At 32.9% G+C, this 21,006-nt stretch overlaps 2 protein-coding genes across 8 annotated transcripts in view; one reads left to right on the plus strand and one right to left on the minus strand.

The window, feature by feature from the left end:
- Positions 1–3,079: 3,079 nt before the first annotated feature.
- Positions 3,080–6,567, plus strand: LOC148627239 (fibrinogen-like protein 1). Its single transcript, XM_088570133.1, has 4 exons — positions 3,080–3,311; positions 4,021–4,103; positions 4,480–4,648; positions 4,901–6,567. The coding sequence occupies exons 1-4, from the start codon at positions 3,161–3,163 to the stop codon at positions 5,278–5,280; spliced, it is 783 nt and encodes a 260-aa protein (XP_088426259.1). The 5' UTR covers positions 3,080–3,160; the 3' UTR covers positions 5,281–6,567.
- Positions 6,568–15,025: 8,458 nt separating this feature from the next.
- LOC148627240 (DCC-interacting protein 13-alpha-like) overlaps positions 15,026–21,006 on the minus strand; it is a 43,935-nt gene continuing 37,954 nt past the window's right edge. For 6 of the 7 annotated variants that reach the window (XM_088570187.1, XM_088570168.1, XM_088570156.1 and 3 more), the window contains one exon: positions 15,026–20,194. In XM_088570187.1, coding sequence (XP_088426313.1) covers positions 19,919–20,194 — 276 coding nt within the window. In that variant the 3' untranslated portion in view covers positions 15,026–19,918. The remainder of the gene's footprint in view (positions 20,195–21,006) is intronic. The other variant, XM_088570190.1, reaches the window with a different exon arrangement.

Here is a 21,006-nt window from a genome sequence, read left to right on the forward strand (position 1 = left end):
TAGAGTTCCTACTTCTTTGTAGGTAAAAGTTGTAAAAGATTTTCATAATTTAGAAATTGAGTGTTAGTATCCTTTACTCAATACTCTGGTTTCCTTGAACGCCATAAACATCTGCACAGACTCCTGAATCAAGGGTATGAAGAAATGCGTCTCAAAAGGTCTCTTACCAAATTTATTTTAGTAATAATATAATAGGTATCGGGAATTTTTCTAGTACAAGTATCAGTGAAATCAATGCAATGACGTTATTTAACACCTGTCCAAGAAGTAAACGTAGCCATTGCCAAAGACGTCGGAAGACTAGGGAAAAAGATGCACCCGACCCTGTCCCATCATATTCACTTTCAGACAGATAGAATAACCTTCTGTCTAGTTTACAATAACCTTTACTTGTTCATTACATAAGAACGAAACTTTTTTCACTACCAGTCACCCTTCTAAAAGATCTTAGATATTTCGGACTCGTGGAAGGATGTCAACCCCTTTTCGATGAAATACAGGTTGTCCGGCATTATATTTGACGTGGCCAAAGTCCGTCCTTTAAACCTGTTAGATCTGAACCTCTTCACGGTGAGAATCGGAAATTTATACACATCCCATTTTCCAACAAAGGAATAGATGCTCTTAACATCAGCAATATTCTTCATCGTAAAGCGGTAGTTTCCAAAATTTCACCATATTTCAAAAATCAATCTGTTCCTATAGTCTCTTACAGCTACACTAAGATAATAAGTAGTAAAAAGACATTGCAGAATCTAAACATTAAGGAATACTTAAAATCCCCTCTGACATGTGACTGTGCTTCTTTTTTTAATAACAGTCCTTCTGGCCATGTCATCACTGGACATTTGAATATCATTGAGAATGAACTCCTCAGTTTCTCATGGTCCAAAATTCGGAGAATCACAGCGCCTTAATTGGAAACTTAATTTCAAAACTATAATGGATGCCAGATCATGGATAAAGAGAGAGACAAGGACTAAGAATCAGAAATCGAGTCCTTGTCAGATTGGATACGTGCCATCTAATCGTTGGTACGGAATCGTATTGACAATCTCCAGAAATGTGTCGATAAAAGACCCAAGTCGGAATTCAACGATTGTGAGGCAATTGAACGATACATGAGAAATGTGTCATCAAAATGTGTGGACAAAGTTTCGAACAACATTGTATTTGTTTGTAAAGCGCATTACTTCAGTTGCCTTATTACAGAATTAGGCAATGATAGTAACATTCCAGGTTGTGCCACATACAAATGTACTACTTCTAAAAAGAAAGATGAAATTCTAAACAACTAGAAGTCCTTCATGTCTTTTCTCAACATCGAAACAAAATTTGAGGACTTACCTTACTTGTATTGGATTCCCAAACTCCTTAAGAATCCATACAAAGAAAGGTATATAACTGGATCTTCATCTTGCTCCACGAAGGAGATGTCAGTTCATCTTACAAAGATATTGTCTGCAGTTAAGAATGGACAGCAATCTTATTAAAATACCTCCTACTCTCGTAGCGGCATTAATCATATGTGGACACATTCTAAAGACTAACTTCAAAACCTAAAATCCTGCAGTTTTTCGGAAATTATTTCTCTCCAATTTTTTTACTGCTCAACTCTTCACACTACATTACCACATGAAAAATCGAAATCTCGTAAATCTTTAACTATTTCAAAATTTATGTTGTCCTCGGTTACAAATCCACATACTTTTCTAAAACATCGTAGAAGGCAAAGTGTGCTACACAGAAAAGCAGGTTTGCGATATGCTTGATTTCCTTATTGATAACATATTTGTCACATTTGGAGGAGCTATTTTATTCAACAACAAATTGGCATACCAAAGGGCACTAACTGTACTCCTATCCTGGTCGATTTGTTTTTATATTCATATGAGACTGAATTCCTTAAGAACCTTGTAAAGAATAAAAATTTAAAAGATGCTAAATCATATAACTTTACATAAAGATATATTGATGATGTATTGTCCATCAACGTACCTTCTTTTGGTAAATGGTTACCGTCAATATATCCATCAGAGCTCGAGATATTGGAGACTCCCGAAACAGCCTGTTCTGCATCTTTTTTTTACCTACATCTCGAATTCGACAACAGTGGTCAACTCGCACTAAGATTTATGATAAAAGAGACGACTTTAATTTTAATAAAATTTCCTTTTCTGTGCAGCTATATCCCTGCATATGGTGTTTATATTTCATAATTGATTCACTACGCTAGAGCAAGTACTAACTACTCGGATTTCCTTGAACGTCATAAATATCCGCGTAACAGACTCCTGAATCAAGGATATGAAGAAATGCGTCTTAAAAAGTCTCTTACCAAATTATTTTTTAGAAATCAGTCCTCAGTTTCTTCTAAAACAATGTGTAATGATTGTTGTTTTTTAATCATCACTATCGTCATGCTGCAATGGGAGAGGGGAAGTTTAGCGCCCTGTAAAACCTAGATTTAACCCACCATTTCGTTTGAAGTGCCTGTACCAAGTCAGGACCATTGCGGTACCAGCTGCTCCGGTGGTGTAATGTCAATTTTGCTAGATTTATATTGTACTCAGTTTCTTCTAAAATAATGAGTAATGATTGTTTTTTGTAAATTGTTCTTTGTGCTAATTTTTCGATTTTAAAGCAATAGCATGCAAATGCTGTTTAATCACCACTGGTATATTCACGCCGCAATGAAAGAGGGGGGTTTAGTGCGCTGTAAAACCTTTATTTTACCCACCATTTCGTTTGAAATCGCAGTACTGAGTCAGGACCATTGCGGCATCAGCTGCTCCGTTGGTAAAATATCTATTTTTTCACATTTATTTTGGACTTGACTTGATAAGGGATCGAGTTATTGTTCGGTAATTTTGTTATTATCCTTATTCCTCAAATGAATTTAAATATAGTTTAAATATAAATTTAAACTCAGCCTTTTGACCAAAGTCTTCAAATACGTTTTTGAGTTTTGGTCTTTCACCTAGGTTCTAAACCAGATGAATCAAATAACCTTCATATTTATATACGTACAACCAAATAAAGGCAAAAAGGTAATATTTGATTTAAAGTGATTTTGTGGGGTTTAACAGGAAGTTGTTTTGATATAAATTTGGTTTGATCTGTTATCATATGACTTAAATGTAAGACAGTACGCATTGATATGGATGTCGTTTTGAGAAATTTCTTACCTTTAAGTTTGTTTTTCTGTTTGTCCTGTTTGTGTCAAACAAATGGATATTTATGGGGAAGAGAGAATAGTAACAAGCAGTTAGAAACCCTAGTTAACAGATGGGACAACAAGAAATACAGAGGTATGTCTATTCAGCGTTCTCCATTTCATGGATATGTGTTTATCTTAACTACATATTTATTTGTTTCTTTTAATCCTTTCATTGACTTTTTATATTAACGATTTTAATTTGTTAAATGACAAAATAAATTATCACTAACACACTTCGTCATTTTTATTTATATCGTGATGTGAGAGTACAGCTGTACTACATTACTTCCACACATATTACGTTACGGTTAGATAAGCTTGTTCAAATACATTTAAAAAGATAAACATTGCAAAGTAACTTCCGGATAAATTTGTGGATTTTCAATTATGGTGAAAATGGTTTGCATTGTTGAATTTATTTATTTTATTTTGATTTTAAATTGATTTTTTTTTATATTTTTCTTCAGAAATAAGATGAACTTCAATGTACATAAGAGAGTTATGTTTACTATGCATTACAATTTTACCTTGTAATATATTTTTTGTAACTAGAAGGATGAACTTCAAAGTATTGAGCTTATTGCAGCACTACCAAACATGATGTTACTATCAAAATTAAAATATATTTAAAAATGGTAAAATAAATTTGAAATTAAGGGGTGAAAATACAAATATATAAATACAAGTATAAGATTAGAAATTAAGAATGCAATTCTAATCATGGAATAAAAGCTAATTTTCAATAAGTTTGGTCTATATCTTTATAAATCCGTTATTACGTTACATACATTTTGATGTAGACTGTGGTGAAGTAAGGAAGTATGGTGAATACACAAAGGATGGAGTGTACAGGATATGGATGAACTCAACCTATAGTTTTGAGGTAAACTGAACATATAAGTATGAAGGGATAAAAAAACCGCTGTCTCATTCTAATTGTAACTAGACATTGAGTTTTATTTTTCTCATAAAAAAACAAATCAGACAGACAAATTAGGCTGGACAGCGTCTGACATCATTGAGTACTTTTATTGATTCAGTTTTTGTTGTTGTATTTCCCTAATTTAACTTAATATCAAAGTGTATCAAAGCACAGGTTACCAATAGTAGAGATAAAACAATCAAAAAACATCAACCTACGCTTTTTTTTCTTTTTTCTTAATAACATTTTTTTTTTTGTTAAATAAAGGAAGTTTTTTTTTTTTTATCAAAAATGCAAATATTTACTGCTTACAAATGTAACAAATTCTTCATTCCAGATCTACTGCATTCACAACGTTTACAACTCTTATAATGTAATCTTGAAAAGAATGGACCCGCAAATAAGCTTCAGCCAGGGATGGCAGTCTTATGTCTCTGGATTTGGTAACAGTCAAAGTGATTACTGGATAGGGTTAAACCAAATATACTATCTCACAAATATTCAAAGTAAGTTGAACCGTAACCTGTAAGAAAGAAAGATTCAAATATTTTCGAAGAGTCTCAATAGTCAAACAAATATTGCAGTTGTGAACTTAAGACTAAGTTTTCGGTAAGTTAACATTGCGCATGTCAATATTAACCAATGATATGTAGCTCTCGATTAAGAAAGTATATTTTCTTCTCCATTTTATTAATTCGTGGATTCATCCGTGTGTGATAATATTTACTACCAGTATGACCTTGACTTTTTCATTACAGGAAATACGATTTTGACAATTAATCTTCAAGACTGGGCGGGACACAACAAAAACGCTCGATACAGTCATTTTCAATTAATAGACTCAACAAGCTACACACTAAGAATTGGTGGTTACTCTGGTGACGCTGGTGACTCGATGTCCCATAATGATAACATGGCATTTGCAACACAAGATAAACCTGACCGGAATTACTGTGCTGTTCATCAACAGGGAGGATGGTGGTTCAATTGCTGTACATACGCCTTCCTTACCGGCAAATATTACTATGGTGGACCCTATACGCCCAGTGGTAGTTACTTTGATGGAATTTACTGGTATTCCTGGGGAGGATATGGTGATTCCATGAAGTTCGCGCAAATGATGGTGTCTAACAATTAGATAAACATATGAACATAAGGGATGTAAATTGGTATAATTTAACATTTGTTGTATCATTTTATCGACCTAGTTTCTTTATGTATCATTTTGACACTCTCAGAATAATGCTTTATGTATTTACATGATAATGCGACATTTCGGCCTGCTGCTCAAGATGAGATTATTGAGATTTTGTTATACAATTTATACGCTTTGCTAAAAATTAATTTTCTTGATAGGGCTTTAAGGCTCAGTGGCTTACAAAAAGGCAACTTGGACAAGGTTATGTTGTGAATGAATAGAGGTTGTTAATTCAAGAAAGTCCATAACCTCATTGACCGATATGAAGTACTCGTTACCAATTTCATTAAAAAACATTCATCTATCCAAATGTTCAGATTTCCTCATTCATTTAACTGGACCTTCAACGAGTAGCACGAATGATGTATTGTAAGAATTTTTATATATATGGGGCTGCATTCAAAACCAAACACCGATTCGAATTTAGTTTATTACTTCCTTGTGCATCGATGTGACGGATAGTAATCCGAATTTTCTACTATTCATTTAAAACTTGTAATAGTGTAGAAAATAATTAAGCGTCTTAATGTATTTATGTGTAAAATGTTTTACTGATAAGATCTTGGTCTTTACTCTATTTAAAATCATCTCCAATGCTGTTGAATGGGAGTTACTACCGATTCTCATGAATTCCAAGAGTTAACGTGTCGAGACTTAAAGGACATATTGTCCACCCTTCCGGCTAACCTTAGTTCGACTTCAGTTTTAATTGGGTTCGTAGTGTTCGTTTCTGTGGATACGTTTGTTTAATGTGACCTGCGTTCTTGGCTTTGTTTTGTCCATGGATTTTCCCTCTGGTATTCCATACCCCTGCAATTTAAGAGAAGCGCAACTTTACAGAGACAAATATTTTTCACGTAAAATTAATGTTAATCGAGCTTCACATGATATTAACGTGAAATTCACTTAATACGAATTTCACGTGAAGGCTCATTCACCTGAATTTTACGTGAACTCTGTCACAAAGTTTATTTGCTTAATTCAGGTAAAAATCATCTGAAATTCGCGTGAAATTATCATGTGAAATAATTTTGCATGTGTAGCGTTAACAAACAAATTGGTTTGTAAAATCTAGCGACGTAGTTCGATAACTACCGAAATCACGCGATACTACTTTGTGTATTGCTAAGTATAGTTTATAAACAATATTCTTTGAAATTATAGACTTATGTATAAATTTGTAAAAAGATACAAGTGTGTAAATGATAAATAATGTATTCAAATGAATGTTTTTGCTTATTGTTTTTAATTGAAAAATTAAAAATGAATAACGTTCATTTTCATGTAATGGCAACCAGAGATGTGTTGCATGCACACATATCAATTGTGTTCATCATAAAATTTTTAAACCTTTCAAGGAAGAGTTCATATAAATCCTTCAAAATGTCACAAACAAGCATTAAAATAGAAAGTAAGGGGTTTGAAGGCCACATTTAATCAAATATTAATCACAATTGCCTTGAATTGGTCGAAGAAATGGTGTCGTTTCCATTTCTAGAACTTCTTTACAATATAAATGTCTCTATCGTAAACAGAAACTTCATCATTTATGTTTGAAATAACAGTTACAATATTTAGAAATGGGAAATCAATGTGATCAGTGTCTTTGAATGCAGAGGGTTTATGTTAAAGTCTCTGTTAAAAGTAATTACTTTTATTTCAAATCTTGTTTCGAGCAGCGTGGTAAAGCGGAATTTTGATGTCTTGCTATTCTCTAACTCGAATAATTCTGCGCCCTATATCGGCCACTGGCCATACAAGGTAGCGATCGATAGTGAGCGGAATATAACGACTGCATTATTCGGATTAGCTAATCTATTTAATAACAGGTATATGGGTATTCTTAATTCTCTTAGTTATAATATTCCTAACACTGGAAAAAAATATGTAAATTTAAAATTTAAATGTGTGCATGTACAATAGGAAATTAAGAACAAAATGGAGTAAAAATTTTGACTTTGATATGTTAAGTGTATGTTTGTATCCTTTTCTCAATTTCATCTCTAAATGCACATTTTTTTAATGATTTATATATATATATCTTCTTTACACTTTTAATTAGTTTTACCATATTTAAAAGTTACAAAATATGAAATCTCCTCTTTTTATGCACGCTGCTTGTGTCGAAAAGCAGCAAAGAAGTTCGAGAAAAGTCATATTTTGTAAATAGGATAAGAAGAATTAAAACGGTTTTTTCTATCTTTGAAATGTCAAAATGAGGACAATTTCTGACACTAAATTATGTGACTAAGAACTTTCAAAAATTTTCAAACTTGACGCTCTTATGGGCTTTTGACGTTTAACATTTCGAAAATTGCGCCGTTGGACTCATTAATCCAAGCGTCTTGTATAGTCAGATCTTCAAAATGAGACCAAAATCAGCAATGCGGTACATTTATCCCCTTTTGTTCCCTTACATTTTTTGACATGACTGTACAATTTTTAAAAAATGGCAGTAAGTGGTGTCTTGGGTTTGGATTCTAGATGTAGCATTTGTCTTTCGTGTTATAAAGAGCTAAGACTTTGAATTGTTACCATGTGTCTTGCACTCTATGTCTCAAAACATTAATTGTTGATGAATGTTCTTTCGATTGTCCTTTATGTAGGACCCGGATATCTGTTGACGAGGAAGGTGTAAACAGTTTCAAGTTAAACCCACTTTACAGCAAAAAAATTTCAACAGGAAAATGATATGCCGATCAAAGTGTGTGGTCTATTCGAGGACGAGGAACGTGGTATTGCTTAATGCCTGTATTTAGGTGTGCTTATTCGCAACCTTTGTGAAGAATATCCCATGAGGCTAAAGCAATAAAAAAACCACACAAAATCGAATATCTTACCGTTCCTGATTAAAAAATTTCATTGAAATCGGAAATTCAGTTATGCACCAAACATAACAAAGAACTTCATATTTTTGCAAACCAAGTAATGAACTTGTCTGCTCTGTTCTGATCAAGATCACAGCAAGCATGACTGTACAGCGATACTCAAATTAGCAGAACTTATGACTTGCATATCATAAAGAATGCAGTCTTGTAAAAGCAATTGAATTATTACAAAAAAACTTACTTCAGTGTTATTATGAAAATGGAAATATCTTATTCACCAACCCAGTAGTCAGACTTGTTTGACCTCGAATAATATCACATTTTATTTAACCTATTTATGAAATCTTGCATTATTCCAAATTTGAAAATACGTAAAACACTGAGGCTTCATTCCTTGCATTGCATATGGCAGAACCTTTCGGCGATGGATTTGGCTTCCTCTTTCGATAGATTTGGTTATGAGTACTTCTTGTATACAACTAATATTTTGATTATCATCCTCCTACATACCTGATTTTAATGCTGCCGATGAGAGGTTACTCCTTGAAACACGTGTACAGCATATCGAAAGTTTCAATATAAAAACTGGTATTTTTTGTATTTACCAATATGGCGACACAGTCAGTGCACCATTTTACAAAATCCACAAGATGGCATATAGCTATGGCATGAAAACCGTGCTAGCAAGTTAAATAAACATAAGAAAACTAGCTACGCTACAGAAAACTGTTTGGCCGTTTGTTTCCTTCATGGTGGAAAGTTAGTCGTATTTGAATTGAAAAACAATATATTAAATGAAATCAACGATCTTGGGGAAATGGTGAGAACAATTGAGCACCCGAGTCTTCAATCCGTTTTTCAAGATGTCAAGGCCAATGGTTCAAGTTTTTTTTCAATTATAACCACAGGCTTTAGATCATTAGCAACAAACAATTATGGACATATTCTAGTGGCTAACTATAATAATCATACTGTTTACCATACTGTTTACCATACTGTTTACTTGTCATCAGAGTTTAGACAATTAAAACGGACTCTTCTTAATAATACTAACAATAGGATAACTTATTCTACTCATATTGGAGTGGATGACTGAGGAAATATTTGGCTAAGCGGAAGGAAAATTCAAAAAATAATGTAAAAGTGTTTTCATACATATGAATAAAGATATAAATCACAACTGTATATGTTTTGTTGATAAATAAGATTGATGAACTGTTATCATTTTTGTCGCCACAACAATCGTGCCAAAACTTCCATCATGCTGTTAAATTCGACATTAAACAAGTTACTTTTATACATCATAAAGTCGTAATTATCACCATTTAATGTAATGTTTTAAACAGTATTTGTCTCGCTATTGTTGTTATTAGAAATCTTTGTATTTTTAGAGACGCCTACACTCATTCAAACAGTGCTCCGTGTCTATGCAACTCCTGTACGGAGTTCTGATTGCCTGCTTAGTTACCGATGGAATTATGCGTCTTCGGCTATATATGTGTTGTTTTGTTATTTCTGCAAACTTTTGCATGTTATGCATTATAAACTGTACAATGGTCCATTCCTCGCTTTGAGGTTTACTTTAAAGTTTAGCAGTGTGCAGAAATTAAGTTCAATTAACATTCAAGGAAATGAAAAAACCAAATTTATCAACAATAGGAAACGTTAGCCTAGAGCAAGATTAGCGAACTGATCCTTGACAAAAATTCCATGCAATTGTCAAATTAACAGTTTAAAGAAGGAACATCCATATAACAAATGGCAGAAGGCAAAACCCGGAAAGTTGGAATCAACCGCAATGGCCCTGACTTGGTACAGGAATTTCCAATCGAAATAGTTGGTTAAACCAGATTTTAGAACGCGCTTATAAGTTGGTCCTCGCCTAACTATTCACGTAGACTATGAAACAATAGTGAGTAATCAGACGGGAACGAGCTTAAAGCGTGCTAAACCTCCATTTCCCATTATGGTTGGTTGTTCCATCGGGCAAAGTTGGTAAGATCAGTATTCAAAACAGTACACAAGATATATTGGTGATACTTTTAAAATCCATCGTCTATAAACCCTTTTCAGAAACAGAATATTTCTCAATATGATTAGGACATCAGATTAAAACTTTTTTCAGGCAGTTCATGAGACATAATTTTAAACATTGGTACAAAATGCTATATACTACATTTCTAAAAATCAAAATCATTTGATCTCGACATCTCCATTACGTGTATTAACATCCTACAAAAACTTCAAAGCTACAGCTCAAAAATGTACTCCTTTTTACTCAATGAAAGATAAGAACTGCTACTTTCAAACTACTACTTTGCAATATTTTATAAATATCTTGTATATTATTAATTAAGTTTCAGTAGTGCAGCGGCGAAAAAAAATTGGAATCCCTAAAACACCGATGCAATATTCCTTCTATTAAACATGAGGCTAGAATAATGAGGCTGCTCATTTGAATATTTGGTAGAATTCTTCGGTGCTGACTTTGGCTTCCTATTTCGATTTTTAGTTTTGAGTGTTAATTTTTGAACTTCCTATGTATTTGTTTCAAATGCTGACAATGGGAGGTAATACCCATTGAAACACGTGTACAGCATATCCAAAATTTCATTAACCCTGCACGCCTCTATCATGGATATTAAAGCTGCCAAGTTCGACTATCTCTATTTCTTTTTTTATTAACAAATTCTAACTCTTTTTGCCATTCACGTTTCCATTATGTGTATAAGCATCCAACAAAATTTAAAAGTAGTAGCTTAAAAACAGAGGGAGGAGATAGTCGGATAAGCACGTACCCGCTATCAATATAGACAGCCAGGATTAAAATTAATATGCCAACTGACTTTTAGTCACGATATAAAAAGATCTTTTAGCTTTCTCATTTTGTATTACAGGTGTGTGTTTTCTTGGATAACACAATTACACCATTGCTTATATTTGGTAATTGCAGGAGGTAAATTTAGTTACAGCAACATAGAATTTGAATTAATTAAGATGGTCTCCGTTTTAAATGATTATTCAAGGTACAAAGATTGCAATATTAACTTAACTCACGACAGAAATGACGGAAGAACCAGGTCATGATCTAGACACCAAATGCAGCTTTATGCCTATCACTTTTTACCGAACCGAGACTTCAAGACTGTTATCGTGTGTTCTGCTCTAAGTGTATAGAGAAACATACTGATCAATCAAACAGATCCTGTTTTGTAAAACACCAAAAACGCTTAGCTGGATTATAATGTACAAGCCCATAGTTCTAAGCAGGCTTGTCACTCCACAAGTCACATTATTATGACCCAAAGACATGCAGTTGTGTTGCAATCACTCAATGACCTGTTGGATCGATAGGCAATGACTTTAATATTTTACGGTCTTTGGTATGTGTAGACTAGGACCATTACCACTACCTCCAGCACTAGGTGGGCAAACTATCACGAGTCTAGAACCACCTGGCCCTGCACATTTCTATTATATTTATAAGCATTGTACAAAATTTTGAAGTAGTAGCTTAAAAGAAGAGGGAGAAGATAGACAAAAATGAATCCGCTACCCATATGGATGGAGCTCTGATCTTGACTCCAAATGCAGCATTTGTCTGTCCCTTTAAATGAACCGAGACTTTTAGACTTTTATCATATGTTCTGCTCTCCGTGTATAGAAAAACATCCATAATAACTGTGTTGTGTGTCCTCTCTGTAGTACAACATGTTTCATTAGCAACGAGGAGCAAGTAAATAAAGGTCTTATCCGTATAATACTACGATTTCAAATCATGATTGCAATGCAATAGTAATTAATTGTGACTTGTGCAAAGACGAGAATACGGCAATTGCAAAATGCATTGACTTCAATGCGAACTTGTGTTCGATGTGTCATGACTACCATCGTAAATCTAAGTCCTGGGATAATCGCGGTATAAATCTTTTGGAAACCACAGCGAACACTTTGGATTCTTCTTGTATCAAAGCCAATGATGAAATATGCAACAAACATAAAAAGGAACTTGTTCTGTTGAGTAAGCCCTGCAACTTGGCAATTTGTCAAGATTGTGTCCAAGAATCTCATCAACAGCACAATACCAAAGAACTTACAGCACTAGCAGTCGAGAGTCGATATTCGTTACAAGTTCGAAAAACGAATTTAAAAAGTAGAATATCTTCCATAGAAGACAAGTTAGACCGAGTTAGGCAAGAAGAACAGGTGTTTTGCAAGAAGACAGAAATTGTCCAGAAAGATTTAAAAGTTCACGCGTCACATTTTAAAGAATTTTTTTGCAAAGCAATAGATAATTTTGTGGATGCAAAGTTGCGTACAATAGAATTAGAAAAAAGGTAAAAACCTGAAAAGTATTTAAACCATTCTGGACGAGAATGAAACCAAACATCTGTCGCTTTGTAGTCTGGCAATAACCTCGGATAAAATATTATCCGACTCGACGCTTTCTCATATCGACCTTTTTGAACACTCGCGACTGATCCGGGCACAGATTGATAAGTGTCTTTCCAATGTAGAGCCTATTATTACGTCCACTCTAACCATATCGCAAATCAAGTTTATGAAGAAAGCTTACAACGAAACAAAAGCTGAGAGATATATTTGGGGAACTTCAGATTGAAACTTGTAAAGTCGAATTAGAAGAAAACGTGATAGATCTTCAAATACCAGTATCAGATGTCCTTGCCCCCAAACAGAGGAGCGCCCAAATAAATGGCACTTTCACAAATATTTTTGGATCTAACAGCATTACAGCGTGGGTTATCACAAACAACTTAGGAAGTCTCTATCGGTCAAATGACAATTGATTGAAAGGCGTACACTGGAAATAAACTTTTTCTTTCTGCGAAAAAGAAGTGATTTGTGGATTTGGAGAGATAACTGTGTAAAAAATTGGAAAGAAGATGGGGAAAATAAGGGAAATTATGTATTATCAGATGACAAGGTGCCTGTATATTTTCCCTAAATGGAAATTTGCTTGTTTTAATAAAAGAAGAGATTTTTCTCGAATTAAATGAACTTGGTGAAATTGACAACAAATTGACCATACAAGCCTAAAATCGTGTTTGCAAAACGTTATTCTTACAAAAATAAAGTCAAAACAAGACATGGTTACTTTGCGACTTGTTGTAAAAGTGACCAAGTGATTCTAGCAGACAATAAGGGGAAAATACCTAACGCCGAATTTACCAGTTTATGCACCGATAATTACGGTGACTTGTTAGTATCAGACTATAATAACAATATCATATGCATGCTAAATGAAGATGCAAGTTATTCAAGAATTATCGTAGATTGTGACAAAATACACGGCCCGATGCATGTGGATATTGACGAATGTGGATAAATAATTTCAACAGATGTAATGGAAAGGGATCGTGTTATAAAGAAATAACTGTTTATTCTTATCTTTGGAAAGTGAATAGTTTGACTAAAAAAAAAATTAAAAAAAACTTTAATACGTTTACACAAGTAAACGTTATGATAAAATTTATTTTACAATCGTTAACATAACTACGCCCTTGCTATTTTGCCAGATAATCTATCTGGTAAATTGTTCACAAGATGCCAATAAATAGAACATACAACTTACCGTTTGTAATCTTCTGTTTAGAAACCAAAAGGTCGATGTCTTTGTTGGTAGGCCATAGGTCCTTGTGGATATCCATCAGCCTAGTGCATGTAGCTTGTATTATAGATTGAAATTAGTTGTAGCACAAAATTCGAAGGAATGAACAAAAACCCCGAGGCTTCATTCTTTTTAAAACACATGGTGGAATTTCTCAGTGCTGGATTTCTGTCGTGTGTACTTCTTATATAAAATTAACTTTTGAATCTTGAACTTCCGATGTATGTTCAGTTCTAATGCTGCTGATGATATAGTTACTCCTCAAAACTAGTGTATTGCAGAGCGGAATGAATTTGCAATACACAAATGATTGATATTTTGTATTTATATAGTTCAATTCTTAGTTAGCGCAAACTTAAAGCTAAATCTTAACTCGAAAACTAAGTATTAATACCATGCAACGAACAATAAATGAACGATGACACGGAGATAAATGGGAATAAATGAGCAACTCTACCACTTAACAAGAACTGGGAGTATAGACCATGATCATTGATAGGGTAAAAAAACTCTGTTTTTTCTAGAAACGTCATACAAACAGAATTTTTTAAGTTAACACTTATAATTTAGGAACGATTGTTTCTAATCAAACTTTTAATTGCCGATATTTCATGTTTCTCTGAACAAGGACATATGCCCAATCTAACAGAGCCTGCTCCATAATAGGCCAAAACGCTGAGCTGATTTTTTTTTAAATGTGCTAACCCACAGTTCTAAGTAACTGCCCATGGAAAGGCTTGTCAGTCCACTAGTTCCATTATTCTGACCCCAAGACAACCAGTCGTGTTGCAATCTCTTAATACTACCTGGTTCGATGATAAGCAGTGCCCACCATATTTTACAGTCTTTTGTACAAGTAGACTGGGACCCTAACCACGACCTCCCACACTTTAGGTGGGCACACTATAACGAGACTACTTAGATTGATAAAAGAACCACCTTATTCAACTAAGACAATGTTATGCATGCTTGAGTGATTGAATAGAAAAAAAAATTAAAAGTTACAAATTTTGAAAACAAAATTATGACCATTTACACTTGATATTGACCAAAATGAGCTACATACAAAACTAGAATATGCTGTAGTACATGAACACACACTGCATTATGACAAACAAGATAAAAAAGTTTTTAAAGTTATTGATAGATTGCCTTTGGAAGACATAGGTGACTAAATTATATATCAAACTCAACTGTAACTCACCATTGTATAAATCATAACAAACTATTCAACAATAAGTTTATTAATAACTTACTTCAATAACACACACCTTAGAATTGCTTGCAATGATGCTAATATGTACAATATACAGACTTTACATATCACAGATTAAAGGGGACACAATTCAAATCAAGGGGAAGCGAGGGTTTAAATGCTAACCATGTAAATACTTTCCTTTAAGCTCTGTTAAGACAATTACTGTGAAATAAAAATGGTTTGTCATGAGGAATTTTCACCTCAAAACAACATACATGAAATGGTAAAATTCTTAGGTAACTAAATAGCAGAAAGAATTTTGAATAAGCAAGAAATTTGTGAGCATTGGCTCACTAGTAATATCCCCCCCTTTCATCCACAATATAAAAAAAATAATCGAATTCCTCGGTAAACAGGCAGTTGTTGTCAATTTTTTTCCGAAAATGGATACCACTATATGGCATACATACAAGAAGAATGTGTTAAAATCTCAGTAGTTGCTGAGAAAACTTTGACAGAAAAAAAGTGTTATGACCACACATAGAAAAAATGGATAAGAGTAAAGCAGTACACACTTCTCCTACTGTGCAGGGTACAACTACACCTGAAACTGACTTATTATGTATATATTTCATCAGACCATATCTGTATTGGCATATAGAAAATTAAAGTAAAGAAAGAACTCATTCAATTATGTATGATCTTATCTGATTTTTGCAATATGCGTATGAAACATACACAAACAAAAATTATGTCTATTTTTTCTTGTTGCAGTGACCTTAAAAAAATTTAAAAGATGTAGTTCATGTTTATAGCTATTGCTTTCATTTCCTTCAAAGATCAAGTTCATCTTATTATTTTTCTTCTTGCAAAATTTAAAAACAATATAAATCTTCAGCATTAATGCTTTCAATTGAGTACTAAGTATTTCATCAATTAAAAATCTAACTACAGTAAATGAAGCTTAAAAGAATAACCAGTCTTTTGGATACAAAACTGAATTCAATTTAGAAGTATCAGGCTTAACAGTAGACCAATCAAAATCTAAATAAATGATTTTTTTAAATCAAGTTTTAACACTATGCAACAACCATTAAATTTACTATTACTACAAATGTGTGAGTGTCAGTGATATTATGACAATTCAAAATCTTCTTGAAAAGTAATTAGTACCAAAAAGTACATGAAATTCCATTGAGAGAGTTTCTCTTTCAGTACTAGCATTTAGGCACATAGAACTTTAATTTCTTAATAGTTCTTAGTTCTGAGATTCTAACAATGGACAATGGTTCTCTATCTAAAAACTATCTTCTTCTAATATTATTCTTACTGATATATATGTAGCAGATTATATTATTATTAAATAAATAAAACTACATATTTACATTTGTTCATATATAAATAGATATAGATGGATTGCTATGGAGTATACTGTATATTTCATTTGATATTTAGTCATTGCACAGTGACAGGTTACTAGTTTATCAATTTACCGCAATAAAGAGAAACAAAACTTCTTAACCTGAATTCATTATATGTTCTGGCATGAGAGCCACAAAACTTAAAAATACTTTTCAGAGAATATTCTCAACTTCCATGGCAACTCCAATCAAAGTCTTTGAAATTGATGATGTCACAGTTGAGAATTTTCTAAGACTTATATAATTCTTCCAAGCCTTGTAGCACTGGGCCTGTATACTGGAGAATCAAAATCCAATGTGTATATTTATGATGGTAATTAATGTGTCACATTTTTCTACAATGCACAATAATTGTGTTTAACTTTAAATTGGTCTGTATATTGGCTAAAATAAAAAGTGTGCTTTTAACCATTTATTCACAAGACAATCACATTAATTGCTATACCATTATCACAATGACTTCTGAAATACCAGTATACTTGACTAGATTTATCTATTTTTTTTTCATTTTTCATGTTTCAGTCTATTAATGAAATAAGAAAATGTGTTAATTGATTGCTTGAACCTGATATGAAATGAAAAGTGGTAGATAGGAAAATTTAAAACTTCCTATCAAATTTTAATTTTATTCGATCTAGACCGAAAAACATTGTTTGCTTGGTAAGTTTTTCTGCCATAGGGAAGTGTTTGAATTTTTATGGATTGGTTCCTAACAGTCGTAAATAAAGTTTTAAGAGTGTTTTAAAAGCATTTGTGTATAAGTAAAAAAGGGGAGAAAAACTGAACACCACCATTATTAAATAACCAAGTTCATTCATTCATAATGAGCTTATAAAAAGTAAAAGAAACACTGATATATAATTAATGGCATGAATTTTAAACACTCTGTAACAAAGATATAAATCATCAAGCACTATATCGGACTTCTGATAACAAATAACAAAACCTTAACAATACAAACAGTATTACTGTGTCTAAAGAATGTAACAACTGAGTGACAAGATCACCAGAAAAGTAACTCTGAAGAACACCATGAATTATTTTCTAAACTCTGCAGGAAAATTATAACAGCACAGAGTTCATCTTTCTTCTTCAAATTTTGTTATGATACCATCTAAAGCAACATTATCAAAGGTAAATTATAATGAAACCAGGAAGTGATATTTTAGTAACTTGACAGATATTTGCAGAGAAATTAGGCCATATTCCTCTTGTATTGTTTCTTAATGCATAAAATATACTAAAATGTGTCTAGACATGCACAAGTAGATGAAACTGCCCACTAATGACATCCCATGGATTTTGACATACCAAAAAGAAGTCTGAAGTCCTACAAGACCCAAATTTTTTGACACACTAAAACTGTTTTCAGGGCTGGTAACAAAAATGAAAAAAATGATGTTGGATTTCCATATTGGATGACTTATACAAAATTGTACCTTTCTCAAAACACACTTGTTATCATAACTATATAAAAGTGATTTTCTTTAAGCAGTTAAATATATACTAAACCCAAGTACTTTCCCACAGTTTTACAAGACTCACAAAACACAATTTTGCCTCCATATAATGCTGGAATATATAAATAAAGTGTAAAGTGTCTGCTAAAAAATGCATTGAACAAGAAAATCATTCATAAAAGCTTAAAATACACACACCCACACATGTACAGCAAATACCAGGAAAAAAATACTGAATGTAACATCATTTGAGGATACTAGATGTGTGGGTAAAAACAATATCTAGGTTTAATGGTACCTGTGAAATGTCTATATTCTATTGAAGTATTAGACATTTGAGGAATTTTACAAATGATGAAATCTATGAAGCAGGATCATTTTACCGAACCTTGAAATATTGGGGTCTGCAAACTAAAATCCTTCAACTGTAAGACAGGATGAAACATATCAAGAACAATGACAGTTATTAAATACATGCAAAAATATTAACATAATTCTAAACCTTACAAGCCCCTGTTCTCTATGACTAAAATGCTCAACCAAGCTTGCAAATAGCAAAATCATATGAATGAATAGACTTCTGAAATGAAAATTCAGCAAACTTACAAAAATGGACAAAAACCAACATACTTTTTGCAGAAACAACATTAAATGCTTTTTTTTACCATACAGACAATAAAACTCAATTCAACTTAACAGTACTGTGAAAAAATTTCCATAGTATACCTATTTTCATTTTCTTTGTTGTTTACAAAAAATGACACAAGTACTTGATGTTTTTACTTAACAGACAAATCTTGAAGTCATATAAAATACACCAATTAAAAAGAAGGACAACTTGAAATGTGGCATCTCCTTGCCATGTCAAAAGTTGACAATGACTTTATTGCTATTTTTGACAGATAGAGGAATGCAGTAGCGACTTTGTATCCACTTTTGCAATTTTGTTTGAAAGGGAGAGACAAAAACCAATGAAGTGTTCTGAAAACAAGAGGCTGCCAGGAGCCTGAATCACTCACCTGGTTAAATTTTGCCTTTCAAGGGCAATAAATTACACAAGAAGTTGTCCAACAATTTTGACTCAAGAAAACTTTAATAGGACTTATCATAACGATCATTTCAGCAAATGAAAGTCTAAATCTACCATAGTTTTCAAGATATTGGCTGAAAACTGTAAAAAAAAAACCTGTCATTTTCCCCTGTCAAGGGCAATAACTCTTATAAGAAGGCATCTGACAAATTTTATGCCAGAAGACTTTTGTAGTCCTAAAAATAAGGATTGTTTCAGCTATTGAAAGAATTTGAATAAACTTGATGGTTTTGGAGATATATGCAAAAAACTACTGTCTGACCCCTATGTTCTATTTTTAGTAACAGCAGCCATGTTTTTCGACGGATCAAAAAACCCCACATCAGTTCTATGCAGGATACCCCAAAGAACACTCATACTGAGTTTTGTTTCAATTGGTAAAATAGTGTCAGAGGAGAAGATTTTTGAAAGAAATAACATTAAAAATAGCAAAAAACTTTAAAAAAGGGCAATAACTCCAACATGGCTTAATAGATTAAAATGAAAATTTTACCACAGATTGATCTCATCATGCTGAAAAGTTTTACCCATGTCAGAATTTGGCTAAACCTAACGGTATTGGAGATATATGTAAAAAACTTCTGTCTGACCCCTATGTTCTATTTTAAGTAATGGCGGCCATGTTTTTGGACAAATTAAAAATCCCACAACAGTTCTATACAGGATACCCCAAGGAACATTCATATCAAGTTTGGTTCTAATCAGTCAAGTAGTTTCAGAGGAGAAGAGTTTTGTATAATTGTTAACGACCACGATGGATGCAAAGTGATGGCAATAGCTCATATGGCCTTTGGCAAGGTGAGCTAAAAAGAAAATTAATACATTTACCCATGATTGAAATTTTCCTTCACAGTACATTTTTGTATTATATTCATAATTCTCAAGAAATTATTCAAACTTGCACAACCAGTACACAAAGTACTTAATAAACAAGAATGCCCTATTTAAATGATTAAGCTTCTGAGTCATCTACTGCTCCATCATCCTCTTGTCCTACATTTAAATCTTTAACATTTTGTGTTATTTGTGTCTCTACATTGTTAAAATCCTCTACAGCATCATCATCTTCTTCAGCAGCAGTAAGAACCAAGTATTTTCCATCAGGAGAAAGTGGAAGTTTGTTAAGTTCATCATCTGAATCAGCATCTTCAAGATTTTGTATATTTTGTAACAAAATGTTCTTTTCTTGGGCTTTAACTTTCTTGATCTTGTCCACAGCTTTCTTCTCCTGCAAGTAAATAAATGGTAAATGTGGGTAAATATACCATACAATTTTACCATTGTAACACAATACACATTCATGATATTTATCTCTCTTGACATATATTTTATTTGTCACAGAAATGACTGTGCCTGGAACAGTGAGTATCTGCTTTCATTGAAAATTAGTCAACATTTCTTCTGGGACAATTTGTTTGCCTAAAAATCTGATATTTTCCATATAATGACACTATGGTAAAAAAAGGTCAGCATATTTATACATGGTCACAAATAAAGTCTTGACATGCTGAGACAAAAAACAGAATATCTAAATGAGAAAATTCAAACACTGGACACACTTACATGTAAAAAGACTAGAGGCTCAAGAGAGCCTGAATCGCTCACATGCTTAACCATTTGCTCAGACCCATCGAAATTTTTTTAAGCACATCTGACATTCGGTCAGACACAAGGTGATGACTTGTCTGACCGAACGACAATTTGTCTGACCGAAAAAACTCTGAACAATTTATCAACACGCTAACATTTTTGATGGGGGGTGGGAATCTCCAAGTACATTTTATTATCAAGCTGATTTTAAAACTACTGGGTATGGGCTCTTGAATTTGTTAATTTGTCACCATTATTCATTTTGGCTAGAGTGTATCTGATGAGTCTTCATAAACGAAACATGTGTACTTTGTTTTGAGTTCTTTGTATTATATATTGTGGATTTTTTAAATTTGAAATAAAGTATTGTTATTAAATTATAAAATCTATTCTCAATCTCTGGCATAAAACATAATCATTTCAAAATTCAACATTTCATCTTGATAGTCA

Source organism: Perna viridis, chromosome 1 (assembly GCF_037379345.1).
Source record: "Perna viridis isolate PV_CMFRI_1.1 ecotype Kerala chromosome 1, ASM3737934v1, whole genome shotgun sequence".
Lineage (NCBI taxonomy): Eukaryota > Metazoa > Mollusca > Bivalvia > Mytilida > Mytilidae > Perna > Perna viridis.

What these genes read in the sequence shown, in the direction of transcription:
- LOC148627239 (XM_088570133.1), top strand. Translation starts at nt 3,161, where the DNA reads ATGGATGTCGTTTTGAGAAATTTCTTACCTTTAAGTTTGTTTTTCTGT. An exon ending in GGACAACAAGAAATACAGAG is followed by an intron (nt 3,312 to 4,020) that starts GTATGTCTATTC and finishes ATTTTGATGTAG; the next exon opens with ACTGTGGTGAAGTAAGGAAG. An exon ending in CTATCTCACAAATATTCAAA is followed by an intron (nt 4,649 to 4,900) that starts GTAAGTTGAACC and finishes TTTTCATTACAG; the next exon opens with GAAATACGATTTTGACAATT.